The following is a 20855-nucleotide window of genomic DNA, read 5'->3' on the forward strand; positions in this document are numbered from 1 at the left end:
CTCATGTATAAAATAAATTTATTTTAAATTAAAGGAGAATTGTTTTGAGACATGTTTTCTCTTACTCATACAAAAAGTAATTTATTTTGAATCAAATGAAAATTTCTTTTAGACATATTTTCTTGTTTTAATCACTTATGTCTCAAAATCTTATATTTGAATTTTCAGACCTTGAATTAAAGGAGAATTGTTTTTAGACATGTTTTCTCTTACTCATGCAAAAAATAAATTTATTTTGAATTAAAAGAGAATTACTTTTAAACATGTTTTCTTGTTTAATCACTTATGTTTCAAAAACTTATATTTGAATTTGCAAATTTTGATTTCTCATGGAAAAAGTAAATTTATTTTGAATTAAAGGTGAGGCATGTTTTCTTATTATTTGAGAAAGCCTAAATATTTTTGAATTTTAAACTTCATATTAACCTTTTTTTTAATGGCTAGTATGTTTGGAAAATGTATATATAGGGTAAGTATGGAGTCTTAAGGTTGAGAACAAACTTGATAGAGCATTCAAACAAGAATGAGAAGGTTCGAAGTGTTGGAAGTGTGCTAGTTGGTGGAATTCTCAACCGTTGGTGACTTGTTTGTAATTGTCTCTGGTTGTAAATTTGTTATTTTTACTCACGTGTTGTGTGAGGAGATTATTTTACTCACTTGTTGTGTGAGGTGATTATATTTGCTAGTAGTATGCTAGTGGTTCTTGCTTAAGCAAGGGACTATAAGTTGTTTTTAGCTCCAATTAAAAGCTAGTGTTGATTATCCCTAGTGGAATCTCAAGTTAAGTCTTGAAAGCCTCAAGCTAAGTCTTGTGAGAGAAGATTAAGCTCTTTAGGGCCGAACCTCTATAAATTTCTCTTGTTCCTTGTGGTTGTGTGATTTTATTATTATTGATCTTACTGCAATCATCACATATTAAGATCACAAATTTAAAAGTTTTCAAAAGAGCTAAAATTATTAATTTTTGAAAAACCCAATTCACCCCCTCTTGGATTTTTTTGGGGGCAATAATTGGTATCAGATTAGGTCCTAAAATATTTGTGTTTCAAATCTCAAATCTTAGGAAAAGATCATAAAATGGCCTCATATCTACCTCATGGTATAGTTGAGGAAACTTCTCCCTCCCATCTCCCATTATTTTATGGAACCAATTATAGTTATTGGAAAATAAGGATGAAATCCTACATTTTTTCAATTAGCTATATGTTGTGGAAAGTTCCGGATGGTTTTACCTTATCTAAGGAAGAAGAAAAATATTGGAGTGAAGATGATATAAATAATCTTGAAATGGACCATAGGGTCAAATATATCTTGTTTTGTTCTATATTGCCTAGTGAGTATGAACAAATCTCTTCATGCTCCACATCTCATGAAATATGAAAAAAATTAAAAGTTATGTATGACGGGACCGATCAAATTAAGGATACTAGGATAAATCTTTTGATGTCCCAATATGAAGGGTTCAAATTGTTAGCCAATGAGACCATGTGATATGAATGCTAGGTTTCAAAAATTGGTTAACTCTCTAAAGATGTTTGACAAGGTTATCCCCGAAAATGATCAAGTAAAGAAAATACTTAGGTTACTTAGCATAGATTGGTAACCTATGGTTACCGCTATCACTCAAGCCAAAGATCTTAGAATTTTAAAAATGAAAGAGCTCATTGGAAATCTCTTAACCCATGAGTTAGTTCTTAATCAAATGAAAGAACCCATAAAGAAGATGAAGAATATAGCTTTAAAAGCGAAATTTTTAATTAAAAGTGAAAGTGAGTCTTCTAGTAAAAATGATGAAGATGTAATTCCCCTAGAAAAGACTTTAAAGAGTTTAATAAAAAAAAATAAGGTAAGGATAGCAAGAAATCGCTTCCTACTTGCTACAATTATCAAAAAGTTGGGTATTATAAAAATGAGTGTCCAAAGAAAGGGGAAGAAAAGAAATATAAGAAAGAAGAAGCATTTAAAATATCCAAAAAGGCATGCTTTAATGCATAGAATGGAAGTGAATCAAGTGAATCTTCCCAATCCGAAAAAGAAGAGGCAAAAGTATGTTTCATGGCCTTTGAGGATGAAGAAGAAGAGAATGTAAGAGTTGATGAACTCCAAGAGTCATTTAAGGAGTTATTTGTTAAGTTTAAGTGTCTTAAGAAGGAGTTTAAGAATGCAAAGAAATTCTTTCCTAAGGAAAAAGAAAATCTTGATGAAAAGAATGAATCTTTGAAAAATGAAGTAGAGATCTTAAAGGAAAAGAATCTAGAACTCAAAGAAGAAAATGAAGTCTTAGAAGAAAAGCTTAAAAAGAAAAATGAAGCAAAAATAGATGATAAAGTAGTTCAAAAATTTCCCATCTTGGAGAAAGAAGTATTGGTTTTAAAAGCTCAAAACTCCAAGCTCACATTAGAAAAGGGTGCAATAGAGAAGTCTTTGACAACCTTGATTGTGAAAAAGAATTATAATCCCCCAAAGCCAAAGCTTAAACATTAAAAGAAATCTTAGAAACCATATAGATGGACTTCCCAACCCCCTAAGAGAAATGAAATCAAAATTTGGGTGCCAAAAGGGGTAGTTCAACAAATGAGAGTTTTGGATCCTCCTAAAGGGTCTAACACTAAGGCAAAGGGCATTCAAGAGGCAAAAGCCAAAGGTCCCATCTATGGATGGGTACCCAAGGCTAAAACTTAGCCTTATGTGTGCCAATGTGTATGACATCCATATGGGGAACATGTTATATTTGTTTAAGTGAAAACTCATGGCATAAAAGAGGTGAGGAGTTCTATGGTTTAGACCTCACTCTCAAAAATAGGATGGAAAGCCAATGGAAAAAATGGAATAGGAGAGGTTTAATTTTTGGGTAATCACCTCATTCCTAAATTCTAAAATTATTATGCATTAAAATCTAAGTTTGTCAAATGCCTTAAAATGTGAAAAATCATCCTGTGGCATATAAAAGAATTGGGCTTAATAAAAATTTTCATGTTTATGTCTAGGTTTTATTCCATGGTGTTTAAATGTTTGAAATTCTTTGAGATTTTGTTTGAAAACCCTTATTTCCATAATGTTGATCCAACTTGCATGACCTATTGTGATAGATATATTTTTGGAGTCATTCAATGCAAGCAAAATTGGTTCGTTTGGAAGAAAAATGAGGTTTTGAACAATTTAGTCCCTATTTTCTAGAAGAATTATCTTTTTTTGGAAGGGTCTAAATATGTTGTGTGCTTAAATGTTTCATTTATGAAATTATTAGGCCTTCTAGAATATATTGGTATATGTTTTGTTAATTATTTTTTGTCTATGTTTCAAAAGGAGGAAGCTTCTTTCAAAATTGTATTATTGCAATCAACTGTGGAAGGTTTCACAGTCGACTCTCCTAAAGCCTCCAGTAGAAAATGAGATTAATCGATTAATTTTCATCTCCCATTTTTAAAATATAAGTATGCCTAAATATATTTCTTAAAATCATTTGGTATCCTAGTGCTTCATTGTTTTGTCAACTGGCATATGAGTTTTAATGATTTTGAGTTATAAGTTTGTCTTTATGTTTTTGTGAAAATTTTCATAGATCTCTAAAATTTAGAGTGATTGTCAAATCTTTGATATATGCATTGATTAAGGAGAATAAACCTTGTTGATACGTGCTGAAAAATGTTATCTTGGTAGATGATCTTATGTACAACCTAATTAGCATAAGTAAATTGTGTGATAAGGGACATAGAGTATGCTTTAATGCCAATTTTTAGGAAATTCCCTCGTGTCATAGTTTAGAAGGAAGTAAAATTCCATTCCTCTCTCTTTCATTAAAGTTGAATATATATCTACTAAAATCTTATGGATGGAACATCAAGATTATGGTATAAAAACTCACAATATTCAAATCAAATGTGATAACACAAATGTTATAGCCTTTAACAACCAAAAAAATAAATAAATAAATAAAATCAAACCCTTATCTCTCTCTTTTCCTCATCTCACCCAAACCTTCTCCGACTACCTCTCTCTCTCTTGTTAGAACGGGTAGGTTCTATGGCACACACCAAGAGGGGGGGTGAATTGGTATAATTAAAATCTTGATAGAATTTTGAAATCCTTTTGATGGAAAATTTGATGCAAGTGAGGATTATTGAAATGCTTGAAAAAATAAATGAAATAAAAACACAAGCAAAAGAGAAGAACACAAAGGATTTATAGTGGTTCAGCTTAACTCAAGCCTAATCCACTACCTTAGCTCCTCACTAAGGATTTTTCAAACCATCCACTATCAACCCCCTACTTAAACCAAGTAGGTCCTCTAATCCGAGACTAGGAATTACAACCTCCCACTCAAATGGGCCCTCTAGCTACACAAGCTAGGAAAATAACAACGATACAAATGAAAGAGAGAAGCTAAGAGTTAACACTCTTAGTCACAAGTTCTCTCACAATGAAAACTAGGCTTAAGAATAGATTTACAATGATAGAACAAAGCCTTGCATAAAAAAATATAAAATTTAAAGCACAGAGAACACTGTAAGCTCAAATAAAATGATTTCCAAATTCTAGATCATCTCGTTTCCGTCCATTAGCCTTCTCTTAATACTCCATGAGTTGTATGTATAAGCATCCATAAAGATTGAAGAGGAAACTAGCCATTTTTGTGACCGTTGGAGTTGAAAAACTAGCAATTATACCTTTCTGCAAAAAGAAATAATCAACAGAAAAAATGTATAGTCGACTATTTTTACAAGTAAAGCAAGAAATAGTCGACAGACAAAACGAATAGTCGACTATCTTATAACACAAAATTTTCAATAGTCGACAGATACACTTGGATAGTCGACAAATGCAGAAATATGAAGAAATTTTTGAATTTCATGAACAAAAATAGTCGACAGATCAAAAGGCATAGTCGACTATCTTTACTCGATAGTCAACAGATGCTAAAATAGTCGACAGATGCTTGAATAGTCGACAGAACAATCAAAATAGTCGACTATTTTGAGGCATAGTCAACAGAATGAACCTGATAGTCGACTATCCTTTTGAAAATCTTGAATTTTTAATACATCCTTATTCAATTCTTTTAAAAACTCATTTTGATTATCTTGAAAGCAAGTTGAGATTATCAAAGGTATAATTTGAAACAAATCATTCTTTCATCCATACTCAATATTTCATATCTTGCTTTAAGACTTATATACTAAAAATGCATTTTCTCATTCATATAATCCACATAGTAGAAATTGATTTTCATATAGTCATTATCAAAACTATTTTATTACTAAGAGTGAAATATCATCTCTCTCTCTCTTGTCGCCCTCGCCGCCACCTCTCCATCGTCTCCTTTGTCCACTGCCTCTCATTTGAACCCTCGCCGTCATTGCAGCCTCCAGATCTGTGACCGTTATCGCCATCGCCCAGATTTGCGCTTGCTGCTGTTGTTACTATTACTAAGATCTGCACCTCCCACCACTGTTGCTGTCGCCCAAACCTACGTTGGCCACTACTCCCGCCAGATTAAATCCACAGTGAGTTTATATCTACTCAAATCTCCTTCACCACCATTAGATCGCTGTCTCTGTTACCGCCACCCAAATCTGCTCTTGATGTCGCTATTACTGCCTCCCAGATATACGCCAACAGTTACCTAGGTCTGTGTTCGCCACCACCTCTTCACCTCTAGTATCTCCCTCGTTCGCCGCTACCCTTGGTATCTCCCTTGTTCACCGCCACCTCTTTGTTGTGCAGCCAATCAGATCCACAACATCGATCGGATTCACAGTGAGCTTCTTTTCATTTACATTTTTTTTTCTATCTTTGTGATTATTCTTGTTAGGGTTTCGTAGTTATTCGTTGTTCCAACTAGATTTATCCAGATCCGGCCTCCAAGCCTGTCCATCTGTCTGTTAGTCTGACTTGATCTACCCAGTCCCAACATCCATCTAGATCTACCCAGTACCCAAATCTACCCAATTTAAAAAAAATAAAATAAAAAAACTAGAAGATTATGTCAGGACTTGATTTTTCGGGTAGTGCCTACAAAGTATTAAGAAGAAAATGTACCAAATCATGCATCTTTGCCCATTTCTTCTGCCATGAAGAAGGACCTACTGATTTTGCAGCTATCCATAACGTTTTTTGTGCCAGTAATGCCTCAAAGCTCCTAGCCCAACTTTTAGTTAGTGACCGTATTGGGGCTGTCACTACACTCTTATATGAAACTCAAGCTAGGCTTTAAGATCCTATTTACGATTGTGTATCCTATATTTTTTCCCTCCAATAGCAAGTCATCGATATTCAATTTCATCTAATTTTATTGGAGGAATTAGTATTTACAAACTCTTATGAAAATTCTCACAATGTTCAAAATTGGTTTCACCCAAAAACTACTTTAAACCCATATTCTGACAATGGATCTTTTTTCTTGGATGATCAAAACCCTATTTGGAATTTTGAAAACCTAGTCATCCCAAAAGAAAATGTGTCGTTTCCTTGTTTCCAAGAGATTAGTTCGCAACATTACCTAGTTGAAAGCAGCAGCCAGTGGCCATTCCTAGGTGATATGGATGAACTTAGATTCGTCGTGTTCGGCAACCATCATCAGCACTGAGCATCAGTGAAATCCAAAACTATCAACATGGATGGATTAGATTATTGCTCTGTAGATTTTGTAATGATATTATACTACTTGAATATTATATGATTACTCTATTTGATGTTGTGTAATCTTAGATCTATGGTTGGAATAGTTAGCGCGTAATTCTATGATAGGTATGATGACTATTCTTAGTACTTAACGTTGCATCTATATTTTCAGTACTCTTTGTTCATTATCCATCATATTGTGGATTATGCTTGATATATTTTTCTCATGAGCTGTATTGTTTATATATCTTTATTCTCTTAACTCATAATACCTTTTTGATTTATGACAAAAAGAGAGAGAAATGACTTCATGTTTTATTTCTTGTCTTAATCTTATGTACTTCCATATTTGTTTGTCTTATTAATTAACTATTTTATCAAATTTTTTTTATGCATAAATTTAGAGGGAGCATATCCTTAGGAGAAGTTATGTTTATATATGGTAAAACATGAAATTTTTGCCATCATAAAAAAAAGGGGAGATTGTTAAGTTCAAGGGTAAGTAAATATGATTTTGATGATAACAAAAATATTTTTATGATATAAATGTATTTTTTATTCATAGTAAATTTATTTTGAATTAAAGGTGGATTGTCTTTAGACGTGTTTCCTTGTTTTGATCATTTATATCTCAAAAGTTTATATTTAAATTTTCATATCTTGATAAATGCATTTCTTACTCATGTATAAAATAAATTTATTTTGAATTAAAAGAGAATTGTTTTGAGAGATGTTTTCTTTTACTCATGCAAAAAGTAAATTTATTTTGAATTAAAGAAAAATTACTTTTAGACATATTTTCTTATTTTAATAATTTATATCTCAAAAGCTTATATTTGAATTTTTAAATCTTGAATTAAAGGAGAATTGTTTTTAGATATGTTTTCTCTTACTCATGCAAAAAGTAAATTTATTTTGAATTAAAAGAGAATTACTTTTAGATATATTTTCTTGTTTAATCATTTATGTCTCAAAAGCTTATATTTGAATTTTCAAATCTTGATTTCTCATGCAAAAAGTAAATTTATTTTGAATTAAAGGTGAGACATGTTTTCTTATTGTTTGAGAAAGCCTACACATTTTTTGAATTTCAAACTTCATATTAATCTTTTCTTTAAGGGTTAGTGTGTTTGGAAGATGTATATATAGAGAGTAAATATGGAGGCTTAAGGTTGAGAACAAACGTGATAGAGCATTCAAACAAAAGTAAGAAGGTTGGAAGTATTGGAAGTGTGTTGGCTAGTGGAATTCTCAACCGTTGGTGACTTGTTTATAATTACTTCTGGCTGTAAGTTTGTTATTTTTATTCACTTGTTGTGTGAGGAGATTATTTTACTCATTTGTTGTGTAGGGAGATTATATTTACTAGTAATATGCTAGTGGTTCTTGCTTAGGTAATGGATTGTATGTTGATTCTCCCTAATGAAACCTCAAGCTAAGTCTTGAGAGAGAGGATTAGGCTCTTTAGGGTCGAATCTCTATAACTTTCTCTTGTTCTTTGTGGTTGTGTGATTTTATTGTTAGTAATCTTACTGCAATCATCACATATTAAGATCACAAATTTAAGAGTTTTCAAAAGAGCTAAAATTATTAATTTTTGAAAAACCCAATTCACTCCCTATTAGATATTTTTTTAGGTAACACACGACAAAGCTACTAATGAAAACACTGTTAAGATGTCCGAGGGTAATAATGTCAACAAACAAAAGACTCACCTTGGACACACACAGAAAAACTACTAATGAAAATGCCATTAAGATGTCCAAGGGTCAATAATGTCGACGGATGAAAAACTCGCCTTGGACACACACACGGTAAAACTACTAGTGAAAAGATTATTAAGATGCCAGGGGGGTCAATAATGTCGATGGATGAAAGACTTTCCTCGGACACACGTGACAAAATTACTAATAAAAAGACTGTTTTGATGTTTGGGGGTCAAAGTCAATGGAATATTAACGAAAAGACCATCAAGATATTTGGGGAAAAAGAGGGTCACCCCAAGCACATGTGACTTGTTGAAGAACTCATCGAGGCAAACATACATGGCTAAAAGACCATTGAAGAGTATGCAATAAAAACAACAAAGGACTAGGAAGTGCAATGTAGCCTTCCCCAACAAATCACAAGAAATTTGCAAGGCCCCCAATAAACCGAGGAGTGGTAAGACGTCGCACCCGACAAGTCCATTAACAGAGCTAGTTTTACCAAAGGACTAAGAAGCAACCAACTTTAGATGTGGAATCGGTGTCAAACATAGCATAAAATAGGCTAACAGAGTAGTCCATATCAAAATGATACAATCGCCTGTAATAGAGGAAATGAAACCATACATTGCCATAGCTAGAAAACAAGAGCCAAAGTTCATAAGCACCAGAACTACCCAAGAGTTTGAGTGTGTAAGAGCAAAAATGGTCTAAAAATTGAAGCGCGAAATCGAGAGAATAGTTCAAGAAATCAAAGAAAAAAAAAGAATAGCTAGAATGATAAAGGAAAAATACAGCATCAAGGGTGCAGAACACGGGAGAGTAGATTAAGGGTAAAAAATGCTAAAAGCACAAGAATGATCTAGGCTAACCTAAAATCAAAGGTGATAGATAAGCAAGAACAATCAAGCATAATCTAAAGTCAAAAACTGGATTAAAACCAGAAATGCAGAAGCACGAGTTCATCGTCAACAAAGAACTACAAAGCAGGGGAGTAAGCATAACGCTCGTCCCATGTACATAAAGGACTAGGGAGCAGGCGTGACACCCCTCTTCCTAGCGAAAGCAACATGTAAGAGAGAAGCAAACACAAATTAAGGGTGATAATATGCCCATGGGCCCTCACGACATTTAGACCAAAAAAAAAAAAAAAAGAAGTCTTGTTAGAGCCGAAGGACCAAGGAACAACGGTGTAATTCCCCCTAATATGAAGTATTATAATAAACTGATCCACATAAGGGACTAGGGAGCAACGATGTAATCTTCCTCAATGGAAAGTCTTATGATGGAACTAGTCATCCACAATAGACTAGGGAGTCATATTACATAGCGTCTCTACTTTGTCCCAACTTCAACTACACTTAAATGTAAAGTAATGATTTACCCGGGGCCAAAAGTTGAGAGACACTCCACCTAATCTCCCTTCATCTTTAATTGTCTAGCCTTGAAATCTCCTCCCTAAAAGCCTACCAGGGTAATTGGCTACAGTTAATCAAACTTGGATTCCACGTGGTGGATGGGTTTGAGACCAATGACACATGGAGGACCAAGTGTGGGCTCTTAACTTCAGCCTCAATCAGCACGCTCATCATAATTTTAAAATCCTCGTCACTTCCTGGTTTGATCCCAGCTTTCCCCTATGGTTAAACTTGGGAGTCGGTGACAAGAAGGATTTTATTCGAGACGATTAATTTTTATACAACGGTTCATCAATAGAACAAAAATATGGTGCTATTAAACACCGTCCTTCCATCTTAGTCCCAACCTATGTGGTTGGAAAATCTGAGGAGAACACATAGAGATCACAAATTACAAAGAGCTTACTGAAGCAGGCAATGCATGAGAGTGATCTAAAGCCTATTATCTAAGAAACCAAAGTATGGAAGCATTGAAGCACAAAAATGAGCCCTGAGGCTTAAAACTCTTAATGCAGGAGAAGTAAGCATAATCAATAACACAATTTACTTTTCCCTCCGATAAACTTGAATGAAAGAGTGCGGGGCAATTGATATGTCATGGTAAAAAGTACACATTGAACAAAAACTTAATTAATAAATAAAAGTAAACAGGTTGACTAAGATTAACTAAGTCAACCTAGTGACAGAGAATGATGCAAGTAACTATTGTGGATTGCGAAACATTGGAGTAGGCCATGGGGGGCCTCCATAAAGGGCATCCCCATGACTCAAATATAGAAAATGCGGGGGTAGCCAAGGCCCACGTCGGGCAACCAAGGCCCTCGTAGGGAACAACTTCCACATGGGGCAGCCAAGGCCCCCGTGGGGGAAAACCCTCAGGTAAGGCAGCCTCGTGAGGTCGTCGAGGCCTAGGCTACTATAGGCAGATGACGGCCCAAGGCCGTTGGCTATAGTTTAGGCCCAGGGAAAGGGATCCGCCCCTCCACCCCCCCCCCAGCCCCGGGACGACATCGCTGTCGAAATATTCCTTGAAGGTAGGGGGTTCCATGCAACGCGCAAACTAGATAACTTCGACATTTGAAAATCCTTTCAAAAAAGCGATAAACAATTATCCATAAGGAATTTTAATCTGATAGGGCTTAATTGTTTACATATTTTTATCTAATTTTTATCTTAACCTTATGCTATTTTTTCTACATAAATGTGTGTTTATATGGATTTTAAATTATTTTAATCTTATTTTGTAAGAATCCAGCAAAAGAAATAAATTCGAAGATTTGGGTGTAAAAAAAAATATATATATATATTATAAAGTTAATTTTAAAATTAATATTATAAAGTAAAAAATAAATAAATATTTTGAATAATTAATATTATAACATAATTAAATTTATAATTTATTAAATATTATATATTATATTATATTTTAAATTATAATAGTTATATATTTATTATCTTATATTATTTATATATATAATATTACATGCTTGATAACTATTATATATAATATATATATAGTAATAAATGGCGTGAAGGCGTGAAGGTGAAGATTAGGACATGCCATATGCATTTTATATATTATATTATTAAATAAGAATCTAACAGTGGTGAATTGGGCTTGGCTAGGGCGGCCCACGCCACACACATATATATGTATAATAATATGTGAAGATGAGAGGAGATGGAGGAATGAAGAGGGTTTCTGGACGCGGCGCAATAAAGGCAAAACTGGAGAATTGGAACAGAAAGGAACGGACGCGGATAGTGAAGATTTAAAAGGGCTCTGCGGTGCACAGTGGGGAGATTGGAAGGATTGGAGTGCAGCGGAATTGAAGAGGAAGAAGCCAAGGCGCACAGAGCAGCCTCACGCTTCGCACTAGGACAGGGAGCCTCTCTATTTCTTCAATTTTCTGTTTTTATTTTTATGTTAATAATGTTTGGTTAATTTATTTTAACTAGGGTTTGGATGGATTTTAATTCTGGAATTATGTGAGTATTTGTTTGGTTCGATTCAAAACCCGATTATTATTTGCGTGAGAAATTTATATTGTTGTGTTTAATGCTTTAAAAGATTGGCCACCTTTTAATGATTTAATGATTTATGCATGACTGACTAAAGGATTGTTATAAATTAGATCCATAGGCAATATAAATCACATGTTTGACTATGAGATCGAAAGATGATTAGCTCATGTGTGGGAATTGAGGAAGCTTAGTGAGTCAAATCCCCTTCCGAGATTAGAGGTTTCCAAAGAACTTAATGCTTATTTATTTCGTTGATATCTGCTCAGAAATCTGACAGTGAAATTGAATTAATAAAGGATTACTATGACTTGAGAAAGCTTATTAATTAATTGAGGGAAATCCACCATCACATGCAAATAATTATAAAATACTGTAAATGTATTTATGGTTTTGAATCGGATTGAATAGATAATTCCATAACCTAGATTAAATGAAATCTAAACCCTAGTGCATTTATTAATTAATTTTTCTCACAAAGAATCCAGTTTTCTATTTATTTTCATTTTTCTTCATTGATTAATTAATTGGTTCAACTTAGGTTAATTTAGAATCGTTTTGGTATTGTGATCTAGTTCTCGTGGGATCGACATCTTTTCATCTCTATATGCAAATTTGACTAAGGTATACTTGCCCGAATTAATTGTGCATAAAATCACACATCATAATCTCAAAAGGACAAGATAAACGTCATCTATAAAAATCCTAATCTTAGCCAAGTCGGGAAAAGTCAAGATAAATGTTATCTGTAAGAGTCTTAATCCTGGACTACTTCAAATTACTCTGTGTTTTTCTATAAATAAGTAGGTATTCATTCCAAAAAAAGATACGTCTCTGATACTAGTTGTAAATACTGCTCTCAAGTTTTAAGCATATACAATGTCTAACTTAAGTATCGGAGTGTTTGCGCGAAACCTTTTCGTGCCCTTTAACTATTTCTTTCCTTGCAGATTCAGACGGCCAGACTACGACGTTTCTCGTCAAATAAATTTATTGTTGTATCTCAACAACAACAACTCCTCACACCGAGATGGTTTTCCATGCAAAAACATTTGGTGTTGATTGTGTGTATTGTGATTCTTAGTCTCCTTGGTTTATAATAGATATAGATAATTTTTTTTGTTTGATTTGTAAAAATATTTTGTTTTATCATTATAAGAATTCATTAATGAATTTATTAAATTTACAAATTCAGTTAATGTATTTATTATTGTTTGTTTATTTATATTAGTTGATAACGATGCTAAATTGTAACATTTATAATGTTACACCTTGAATTTTAGAAATTATACACATATAATTCATTTCATGTTTTTCAAAAAAAAAAAATCAACTAAAAAAAGCTTCCAATCCATAATCTCCCATCATTTGGTACTTTAAGTGTCCATGGCTAATAATATCTTTTAACTTTCCTCAACAAAATCTTTGACAAATTATTAAGTTGTCCATAAAATTAGAAATTATTTATATTTTTAAACATATTGTTATTAAGTGTAAATTAAACAAAAAATCAAAGGATTGGAACAATTACAAAATGCCAAGTTTTGTTAATTACTATTTTGTAATTTTCAAAGTAAATGGGAACAATTAAAAAAATTTATTTTTTAAGTTGAGTAAAACTTAATTAGCTTTAATATATATATATGTATCATAAAATAAAAAAATAAATTCAACAAAATCAATTAATCTTGCTGTATATATACTATATTCATCCTTGAGAGAAAATTGGAGAAAAGATGAAGATGGTTGAGAGTTGGATCTGAGTTGGTGGGAAAGAAAATAGAGAAAAAAATAAGAAAAGCTAAAGCAATGCGACAACTACATGTTGATCAAAACTTAAAAGACAATTGAAGTAGATAAAAAATTGATGGAGACAATGAATCTACCCAAAGAACCCTAATATTCGTGGAAAACCACTATATATACTCTATTATTAAAGCAATCTAGAAGAATTATATATATAAAAAAGGTCATTTTTATCAAAAATAAAAATAATTATGGCAATAATAATTATTTTATTAAAATAATTACCTTTATGATGTGATAAATAACAACTATTTTATTATATTATTTTATTTCTTATTTCTTATTTCTTATTTTATCAAAGACTGAAATATTTCATCTTTAAAATGAGAGATGGAAAATTTTCATCTCAACTTAGAGACGAAATTTTTTGCGTCTCGAAGACGAAATTTTTTCCACCTAAAATATTAGAGACAGAAGTTTTTCGCCTCTAAATTAGAGATGGAAAAAAAAAATTTCAAAGATAAAATTTTTTTCATCTCTGGCATCGAAGATGAAAATTTTCTCTCTCTACCCAAAAAAATTTTAAAGACAAAAAAAATCCATCTTTGATGCAGATATAGCTATTTTTTGCCTTTAAATCTATCTCTAAAAGCCTTTTTTGCAAATTCGTCTCTATTAGAGATGAAAATAATTCCGTCTTTAAAATCATTCTTTTTTTTTTTTTGGTAATGCGAATAAGCTCATTGGCTACACGATCATTACTCAATTACAAATCTTTATTACTCAGCTACAAAATAATATTACTCAATTAAAGACATATCTTACTCAACTAACTTTTTCAACCAATTGTAACTTCGAACTCTTACTTGATTAATCAATTTTGACACTCGACTAAAAAGTTTCATTATTTGGCTAAAAATTTCTCTTAATTAATAATTTGAATACATGGTCTTAACATTATGTCTCATATTGTTACTCGATTAATCAATTCATTACTTGACTAATTAAATGTAATACTTGTTTAACATGTCTTTCTTAGTCGATTAATGATACAAGTCTAAAGACTTGTCACTTTAGTCCTATTTCTTACTCGATTAATGAGTGTGGTTACTCAACTAAATATACCTCTTAGTCAATTAACATATTGATCACTCAATTATGACTACTTTATCACATACTCGAGTAATGCAAATACATAATCGATTAACCCTTTCTCGATTAAACTGATAAGTTAGTCGAGTATAATCATTTATTACTTAACTAAAATATATTCTTACTCGATTAAAAAAAAATCATTCTATTAAGCTCATATATTACTCGATTAAACTTCAAGTCAGAACATACTTGATTACACAAATATGTTACTTGCATAATCTTGTTAGGCTTATCATATTGTACTTGATTACCAACATTTAATACTCGAGTAATATTTAAAATTTAGTTATAGCTACCATTCACAAATATTATTACTCGATTACAATTAGACTTTACTTGTGTAAAAGATATACCTTTATTAATCAAGATATAGATCGAAAAAGATAAAATATGAAAAACATTCTATATTTTTGTCATTTCTAATGTATTTGTTAAATTTATCATGTAACCCTTATAAAATAAGTTATATGACTTCTTATCTAGTATTTTTCAGGTAATGTTTCTCTTTCTCTCCAGATAAACATATCTTTAACCTTACAAATAAGAAAAAATAACGCATATATCCTCTAATATATTCTAAAAAAATTAACAAATAATTTGATAAAAATTTTAAAATATTTTTTAATTTTATTTTGATCATTCTATATCTTAATTTAAAAAATATTCTAATTTTATCATGATAAAATTTATTTTAGAAATTTTAACAAATGCTATCTTAATAAATAAGTGTAGAGGTCGCTCTTTTCCTTGCATTGTAGTTTGCGAAGATTAAGGGTATTCAAAAAAATCGGTGCACCGCAAAAACCGGCCAAACCGAACCGATCGTTTTTTTTTTTTTTTTGACGGTCGAAAACGGTTTGCATTCTATTTAAACTGCACGGTTTGCGGTTTGGACAGTTGACAGTTCGGTTTTAAACCGAACCGCCTAAGAAAATAATAAAAAAGATTATAAAAAAATTATTATTATAAAAATATAATAATTGACAGCACATCCTATTTATTTTTTACACTATTTTGTCTTTATTTTTTGTTCCTATTTATTTACATTTAATTATCTTTATTTGCCAATATTTGTGTCTTTATTTACCATTTTTAAATATCTTTTTTAATGATTTTAAGTAGCATTTTAAATTGCGGTAAATCGTACCAAACTAGACCGCAAATGCGGTCTGGTTTGGTGCGGTTTGGCCAAACCCAAACCAGACGGTCTAGTTTGGTTGAAAAATCGCACTAACAGTTTGGCGTACTAAAAATGATTCAGATCAATCAAATCACACCGCGAACACCCCTAACGAAGATCATCTCCATCTTAGCCCCGGAGATTGAGATTATGGTCGCCTTCCATCTCCCAGTTTATGAACGAGGTCGAGCGTAGTCCATGACCTCACTACCGAACTAAAATCGGTGGTGATGGCGTGAGTCATGACGCTTCACTTTTGACTATAAGGCGTCACAGCTTACGTCTGTATCTACGGCGTCGCCAGCTCCCCTTGCTTCTTTATCTTTCACTCGGCACCCCATCTCTCTCTCTCTGTCTCTCTATATATACATGTATTCATTCATCCACGCAGCGAGAGAGAGCAGAGGCAGAGACAAAGAGAGAGGGCAGAGAGGAGAAGATCAACAAAAGCAGAAAGAAATGGCCGGGGTGGGAAGAATTAAGCTGGGTTGCCAAGGTTTCGAGGTCTCGGCGCAGGGTCTCGGCTGCATGGGCATGTCCGCCTTCTATGGCCCTCCAAAGCCCGAAGAAGAGATGATCAAGCTCATCCACCACGCCGTCAACTCCGGCGTCACCTTCCTGGACACTTCCGACGTCTACGGCCCCCACACCAACGAAATCCTTCTCGGCAAGGTACCCCTTGTTGGGTTCATTTCGATTCAATGTAGTTATTTTGTTTGATGAAATGCCGAGTGATTGGCCGAATGAATTTGGTGGAATTTTCCAGGCGCTGAAGGGTGGGGTAAGGGAGAAAGTGGAACTGGCTACCAAATTTGGGATCATAATGGCCGGCGGCAAAATGGAGGTCCGCGGCAATCCGGCCTACGTGCGGGCCGCCTGCGAGGCCAGCTTGAAGCGGCTCGACGTCGATTGCATTGATCTCTATTACCAGCACAGGATTGACACTAGCCTTCCCATCGAAGTCACGGTTCGAACTATTCCCCTTCCCCTTTTCTGTCTTCTACTTGTTCTGTACAAATATGTGTACCTTCACTTCTATTACTAGCGGTACTAATCAATCACCTACCGTATACCAAGATTAGGTTTCCATAATTCTCAAATACTAAGCGATGAATTTAGTACCTACTACAAATGGTTGCCTTCCAGTTAACATAGTGAAACATTGGTCCAATTATTTTAGTAGGAGTCGGAACTAGTTAGACCGATGATAAAGCAAATCACCATTTAACAAGGAGGTTAACCCAGTGCACTACTCTCGCATTGTGGGCTCTTAGGAAGGTCAATTATACAGAGTCCTATCCTTCCTTAGCAAAGAGACTGTTTCCTGACCAATCACCATTTCACAGAGATCAATTATATTAAACTCTGCCTCTCAATTCATCTCTCAAAGCAATTCATGCATAAAGAATTGTTAATTTGTACAAACTTTAAGCCTTGGTCGTGTGGAGCTTGACAATCTCACTCGCTACATCCATTTCTCTCAAAGGCACTAGGTTTTTGCAACGATTCTCTTGTTTGGCTGTATTTTATTTCTGAAAACTTATCTAGTGTTTCAAATTCATTTTGACTTCGCTTCACCAGATGGGGGAACTCAAGAAGTTGGTTGAAGAAGGCAAAATAAAGTATATTGGTCTATCTGAGGCCTCTGCTTCAACAATCAGAAGAGCTCACGCTGTTCATCCAATTACAGCAGTCCAATTAGAATGGTCTTTGTGGACAAGAGATGTGGAGGAAGACATAGTTCCAACTTGCAGGTGAGATATCTGTTATGCTAACAAACCTGTAGGCATAATTGGCATTCCAATTTTCTAATTTGAATCCTCTTGAATTGTTCAGAGAGCTTGGCATTGGGATTGTTGCATATAGTCCATTAGGAAGAGGATTCTTTTCTTCAGGTCCCAAGATTGTTGAGAACATCTCAAATAACGACTACAGAAAGGTTTGTGTACAACACATAATACTTTACTTTCGGAATGTAACTCTGTTAGGCAATATTGAAGCAATGCTATTCTGAAATTTTAGCAAGTTTTCTCATAGTAATATTTGGCATTTATAATAAATTTTATGGATGATAAAAAGATGAAGAATAGTAAAGCAACTGGGCTAGATTATATCCTGATGGAAGCCTGGCAATGAATGGTAAAAGAGAGCAATTTTTGGATAACAAAATTTCTTAATGTGATCTTTAAATTAAGGACGTCACATGAGTGGAGAAGACGCTGAAAATTGTGAAAATGATAAAGAGGAATCAAGAAGCTGGGAAAAACTTCCATATAGTGGCCTTAGTTTATTAACTTATTTCATCATCGATGGTCTCTAATTCCATAGAAAGTCAGCTTTCGGTTTTGCATGATGACTATCAATTTGGTCTTTCATCTTGCATGCATGTTTTGTTCAGAGCACCTTTCTTGAGTAACCGGCAGATTTGTTGTTTAATGGCGAATTATGTGTTTCGTCTTTTACAGACAGTCCCAAGATTCCAGGGTGAGAATCTCAAACACAATAACATCATATTCGAGCGGGTTACGGACATGGCAGTAAAGAAGGGGTGCACCACTGGGCAGCTAGCGTTGGCTTGGGTTCATCACCAGGGGCGAGATGTGTGTCCTATTCCTGGCACCACCAAGATTGAAAACTTCAATCAAAATATTGGAGCCTTGTCAGTAAAACTAACGCGAGAAGAAATGGCTGAACTGGAATCGATTGCATCTGCTGATGCAGTTAAGGGTGACAGACACAGAGGCCTGGTCCCTTCTTGGAAGGAATCGGAGACTCCACCCGTGTCCTCATGGGGAACTGAATAAAAACGCTGCTTTCCCATATACCGGTTGTTCAACCTGAGATATAAGAAAACTATTTCCGTGCTTGTGCTTTTGGAGTGCTTGGATTCTGTTGTTGGTTCATATACAAAACCATACTAGGGTGCTTTCGGCAGGAGCAGGGCTACCCCTTGTGATTGTAGTCACGTTTGGACTTGGCTAATAAGAAAGCACTTTTCCTTCACACTATGTTCTGTAGATGGGATTGTAAAAATATTTGCATACTTTACAGTTGTCCTGGCAATTCTATAAGATCTATGAACACAAGATCGACATATTTCACAACACATCATGGCTAAAGAAAGAATAGGCTCCTTTTATGGTGTAAATCTCTAACTAATCGATAGGTCTGTGACAGTTTTTGTTTGATTTGTAATACAGGATTGAGTCACTTAGACGATTACTAAGCAGAGGTCTAGTCCTGCTAATGGCAACATGAGAAGCTCTTTAACTATGGGAACAGCCTGACCCTAGAACTGAACTTTGTGGGTTGAGAACCTACTTGCAAAGTTGACTTGAAGACCGGGCTAATGCTAAGTGAAGCTGAATTAACACTGCAATTAAGGTTGCTAGATGCTGCTTGAGAGATAAAAAGAAGACTCCTTACAATTGATTCCACCCAAACAGGTAACAATTAGCCTAATTTAATTTTCATTTGCCTTTTGAAACATTGTAAATGTGTAGAACATGATGGAAATGATGCCTATATTGTTTATCTTAAAATACAATAGAGTAGATCAAAAATTGATAGAGACAATGAATCTACCCAAAGAACCCTAATATTCGTGGAAAACCACCAGATATACTTTATCTTTGAAGCAATCTAGAATAATTATATATATAAAAAAAGGTCATTTTTACCAAAAAATAAAAATAAATAAGGCAATAATGATTATTTAATTAAAATAATTACCTTTATGATGTGATAAATAACAATTTTTTTATTATTTTATTTTATTAGAGACTGAAATATTTAGTCTCTAAAATGAGAAATGGAAAATTTCCGTCTTTGACTACAACTTAGAGAAGAAATTTTTTGCGTCTCAAAGATAGAATTTTTTCCACCTCAAATATTAGAGACAAAAGTTTTTCGTCTATAAACCAGAGACGAAAAAAAAATTTCAAAAACAAAAACTTTTCCATCTTTGACATCAAAGACAAAATTTTTCTATCTCTAAATCTGTCTCTACCCAAAAAAATTTCAAAGACAAAAAAAATCCATCTTTGATGCAAAGACGACTATTTTTTGTCTTTAAATTCATCTCTAAAAACCTTTTTACAAACCCGTCTAATTTTTTTTTTTTTTTTTTGTAATGCGATTAAGCTCGTTGACTACACAATTATTACTCGATTACAAATCTTTATTACTCAGCTTGTGGCGCCCTCACCCTTAAATACCCTAGCTCAGGGACCCAAGGAGAAAGTGTTAATAAGGATGGTACCTGCCACTCACAAACATAAATGCCAAACAACTGAACTGAAAACCCCCAACAAGGGTACTAAAATAACATACATATATGTGGCAAATCCGTGTACATCAGGGTCATATAACCGTAATAAGTCTCAAAATACATTGATTTGACCCATACATAACAAAACAGCGGAAGCTGACATCAAAAGAAGCCCTGAACTCTGGACTACTCTGTACACGTCTAAGATCAACACTCAGACTCCACTAGGCCCGGCATCCGCTCTAGCCTTGCCCCTACCTGGAATGACGCAAGCAAAGTGAGCCACAAGGCCCAGCAAGCAATATAAAATAACTGGAAGCTGAAATAACTGAACTGAAGCATAAGATGGCGAGACATGAAAAGATAACTGAATCTCACGCATCACAAACATGAAATATACCATACTTATGGAAAGCTAAAAGCCACTCAATATTGGCATGGGCCATGATATCACATGCAATATACCGCTGACACCCACAATAAACTGACGTGGGACTCTGTATTATTATACAACTGAAACATGACTCATGTTTATATAATGAATACATAATCAAGATGCATGTAATACATAAATAACCTCCGGAGCCAATAAGCCCCGCACTGATCTGAATTGTAGGGTTCACATACCACACAAGCCTAGCCCCTAATAGCCTGTGTATATGCCCCAACGGAATAATCCGCAGCATGCTTTACCCACTCAGCGCAAAAATATAGGCGCGCTAATCTTGATAATAATA

The 20855-nt window shown here is 33.8% G+C and overlaps 1 protein-coding gene across 1 annotated transcript; it reads left to right on the forward strand.

The window, feature by feature from the left end:
- The first annotated feature begins 16222 nt into the window (after window positions 1-16222).
- Window positions 16223-18851, forward strand: LOC127811452 (probable aldo-keto reductase 4). The gene is made up of 5 exons (XM_052351338.1): window positions 16223-16520; window positions 16615-16815; window positions 17430-17602; window positions 17685-17787; window positions 18314-18851. Exons 1-5 carry the CDS (start codon window positions 16308-16310, stop codon window positions 18650-18652), a joined length of 1029 nt encoding a protein of 342 aa, XP_052207298.1. The 5' UTR covers window positions 16223-16307; the 3' UTR covers window positions 18653-18851.
- Window positions 18852-20855: the final 2004 nt, after the last annotated feature.

This window comes from Diospyros lotus, chromosome 10 (assembly GCF_014633365.1).
Source record: "Diospyros lotus cultivar Yz01 chromosome 10, ASM1463336v1, whole genome shotgun sequence".
Taxonomy (NCBI): Eukaryota; Viridiplantae; Streptophyta; class Magnoliopsida; order Ericales; family Ebenaceae; genus Diospyros; species Diospyros lotus.